Below are 4,030 nucleotides of genomic sequence, written 5' to 3' on the forward strand. Positions count from 1 at the left end.
TATTTCTGACCTGCCTTGCCCCACCAAAACTGGAGAGTGTAAGTTCTCATTAGTTTTGGTTATTTCCTTCCAAGGAACCAAGAGGAGTTCCTCTGGTAAGGATTGACTCCGAGAAAATTTATGAACAAGGGTGAGTTTAAAAAGTCACAGGTGGAAACTTGCGTATTCTTTCAAAATTTTTCTCTTTCCAGCCTTAGAAAATCATGAACCTGGCTACATCTTCCTTCTGAGGGGCCTTACACCGGCAATATAATACTCTTATCCCAAACATTTATTGCAAAGGAATGAGGAAGAAAGTCTTGTGAGGAAAATCATCAGATGGATAACATTGATTTATTTCAGACTTTTCTAAATTCAGAGACGTTGTAGTTTCTTAATGATGGCTATGACCACAGACGGGGAATTATATGTAAAAGCAGGATCTTTTGATCCATTGACTTACACATCTCTTTACCTCAAACAGCCTCAAGTGTCATCTAGCCCCAGTGATTCCAAATGCAGGTTCCCTGACTACACAAAAATTACCAGAGGAACATCTTATACTTACAGATTTTTATATTTCACTTAACCCTCACATACTGAATAAGAATCTCTTGGAACTGTTTCTATGATCTGTTTATACATCTCTCAAGATGATCCCAATGATCTGCCAAGCTTGAGAAGCAGTCACCTAGACCTCATATTAAAATTGAGAAAATAGAGGCCAGCAGAGACCCTGTGAGTATATGGGCAACCTGGAATAATAACCATGGATTTACATGGTTCCAGGGCAGGAGTTTCTAGATTATAACTTCTAAGTCAGATGTCTTACTGATGGTTGATTTCTTTTTTCTCTTTAGTTCTGTGATTGTAACAACCCAAGCATTTTTAAGCACTAATTATATACAGATCTTAATACGAGAAATGTTTACACACACCCACACACACCCTGCATCACAAACAGATATAAGAGGTATACATGATAAGTGAATAATCAGAATTGTGGAAGAGGAAATGGAACAATGACAAAGAGTTAATTAGTGATCTGTTCACCAGTATCAGAAAAAAAAAAAGTCGAACTTGCATCCTAAGGTGAAGGAGAAAAACTCAGTTCATATGATATTTTTTATATTTTTTAATGAGAATTAGTCTTTCTGGAATTTACTGGTGGAAATCTGGTTAGTTAAGCAATGGATTAGTAGAATATGATTCATTACATAAAGTACAATTACTTAGTAAAATATGAGGGAAATAAATAAAAATTGCATTTGCAATGCTAAAATTGCATTTACCCTGCTGATTGAATCACAGTCATCTATTCATCACAAGTGGCTTTATTTTCATTCTCTTTCTTCAACTTTTTCTGTTAGTCATTTCACATGAACAGAGATTGTGGCTATATATATTCCAAGTATAGATTAGAGTCAGTAATAACAACAGATTCATTGGCTGTTATAATTAAAAGGTGGTCAACTTGTCCAGTATCTTTACTGCTTTGGCAAATAACATGAGTCTTATTACAAATAGAATTTTTTTTTTTTTCCACAAGAGGAGAACATATCTTTTGTCTTTTATACTTTTATTTTATCCCTTTTTTACATTCAGCACACATTTCCCTTCCCATTCCAAGCTTTCCAGGATTAGTTTTCATGAGAATCTTTGTTTTGGGAGGACTTACATCAGCAGTCTTTAGCTTAGATCGCTGCTAATTGTCTTGTATTCTCTTTTTTTTTTTCAGTAAAACATATGATATGTACTAATCACAGATCTTAAACCTGAGTAGACTTTCACTTTTTAAAGAAAATAGGCAACAATGCTGAGAAGAAAATAGCATTTGTTTCTCGCAAGAACCACACAAAGTTGGTATTACAGTCTTCATTGTATAGCTGTATTAACCAATATTGAAAGAATTAAAATAATCTAGTTTAAAGTACTGTTACTTCAAACTACTTGTCATTGGCCTCCCGGAAAACCTTCCTACACCACAGGTTCTTCATTGCAATTTTCACTCTTGTATTTCTCAGTGTATAAATCAGGGGATTTAACAAGGGGGCAATGATCGTGTAAAGTACAGCCACCATCTTATCTTCAGCAAAGGTAATATCAGGGCGCATGTACGTGAATATACAAGGACCAAAAAAAATGACGACCACAATAATGTGGGAGCCACAGGTGGAGAGAGCTTTGCGCCTGCCTTCTGCTGACTGCCTTCTTAAGGACACCAGGATGACAGTGTAGGAGATTAACAAGATAACAAAGCCTCCCAGAGTAATGGTTCCAGTATTGGCCGTATCAATAACACCAGCCATATATGTGTCTGAGCAGCCCAGTTTCAGCAAAGGGTGGACATCGCAAAAGTAGTGATCAATCTCATTGGGTCCACAAAAGGGGAGCTGGACCACCAAAGACAGCTGGATAACAGAATGTAAGAACCCACCTACCCAGACTCCCAGCAACATTCTATTGCATCTGCCCTGGTTCATGATGCTCATATAGTGTAGTGGTTTACAGATGGCCACATACCGGTCATAGGCCATTACAATAAGGAGGAAGATCTCAGTACTACCAAAGAAACGTACCCCAAAGAGTTGCAGCATGCACCCTGTGTAGGAGATAGCTTTGCTCTTGTTTAATAGGTCAAAAATCATCTTGGGAGCTGTAACGGAGGAGAAACAGATGTCCACAAAAGACAAAAAGTTGAGAAAGAAATACATAGGAGAATTGAGAAGGTTGCCCATGTGCACTGTCAGCATGATGAGAAGGTTTCCCAGAAGAATAGCTGCATAGAAAAAAGAAAACACCACAACAAAAATTTCTTGTACCTTGGGGTTCTGAGAAAGGCCCCAGAAAATGAATATAGTTACATTGTTTACTTTTTCCATGGAATTTGTCCAGGAGCCCAAGTTCTTGAGACAATTAAATTGTCTGGAAGAAATAAAGAGAACCAATAGCATTATTTGTAGTGAAGAAAAAAAAATGCATTATCATAGTAGTTGAAACTGAAAAATAGGTACTCACTGCTATTAGACATGCACAGTCAGAGAAATTGAAGAGTATGTATTCTGAACATTGTTCTTCATATAACAGTCCATTCATTCACTTTAGATATGGAAACAAAGTCCAGAGACATCCAATGCCCTAAATGAAGCCAAAAGTTACATCTTCATTGCTGTTTTTTTTGTTTGTTTGTTTGTTTTTAAGATTTATCAATTGGCTCTTACATATTTGCTTAGTCCTTGTTCTTTGTAAGCCCTAAACCTGATTTCAAAAGAACTGTGTTCAGGGTCCCTGCTTTATGCAAAGAGTTACCATGCTCAGCTGCTAACCAAATGTTGGAGCGTCAGGTCCACTCAGAAGAACTTACTTTAGAAGAAAGGCCTGGCAATCTACTTCAAAAATATCAGCTATTGAAAATCCTTAACTGCTGAAAAACAAACCTATCGGCCTTGAACATAATGCTCTTTTAAGAACTGTAGGGTCACATTAACAACAGCAACTGAAAGATGAAATGGGAACCATACAGGACAATGCGTTTAAGTTAATGGTGGAGGAGCAACTCAGAAAAGGAGGTGAGAATGTTCCCACAACTTGAAGAACATAAGCAATGTCACTGAGGTGTATGTACAGGAACTTCCGACTTAATGCGTGTTTTGCTGGGTATATTCACAACAACAACAACAACAAAATAAATCAAATAAAAACAAAACAAAACAAAAAAGTCTTATGGAGCACAGTTATTCTCTGATACACAAGAGGTCACCTGAATTTGGAATCAACTCTCTGGAAACTGACTAGTCAGTGTTTGGGATAGTAACATTTGTTTATCTGGAGAAGGTGAAGGTGACCTCTTGTTTGACACAGAAATGAAAACTGAAGCCTAAGTTTCCTTTCTAAGTATGAGCATGCCTATATACACATTCACCAGTGAGCTCAAGTAGGAGAGACTTTGTGACCTCAGCATATTCTCTCCTCTTAGGAAACTTGCATCTTTATGTGCTTGTGTTTATGGAGCGTGGTGCCTAAGGCAATTGACTGCTAACCAGAAGGCTGG

General features: G+C 37.3%; 1 protein-coding gene across 1 annotated transcript; it reads right to left on the minus strand.

Annotated features, from left to right (window-relative positions):
- Nucleotides 1-1,925: 1,925 nt before the first annotated feature.
- Nucleotides 1,926-2,876, minus strand: LOC103211830 (olfactory receptor 4S2-like). Its single transcript, XM_007957811.2, has one exon. It carries the CDS (start codon nt 2,859-2,861, stop codon nt 1,926-1,928), a length of 936 nt encoding a protein of 311 aa, XP_007956002.1. The 5' UTR covers nt 2,862-2,876.
- Nucleotides 2,877-4,030: the final 1,154 nt, after the last annotated feature.

This window comes from Orycteropus afer, unplaced genomic scaffold (genome assembly GCF_000298275.1).
Source record: "Orycteropus afer afer isolate SDZICR_OR568_19922 unplaced genomic scaffold, OryAfe1.0 scaffold00799, whole genome shotgun sequence".
Lineage (NCBI taxonomy): Eukaryota > Metazoa > Chordata > Mammalia > Tubulidentata > Orycteropodidae > Orycteropus > Orycteropus afer.

Bases quoted from the DNA above. Each gene is read 5' to 3' on its own strand.
- LOC103211830 (XM_007957811.2), bottom strand. From the start codon at position 2,861: ATGGAAAAAGTAAACAATGTAACTATATTCATTTTCTGGGGCCTTTCT.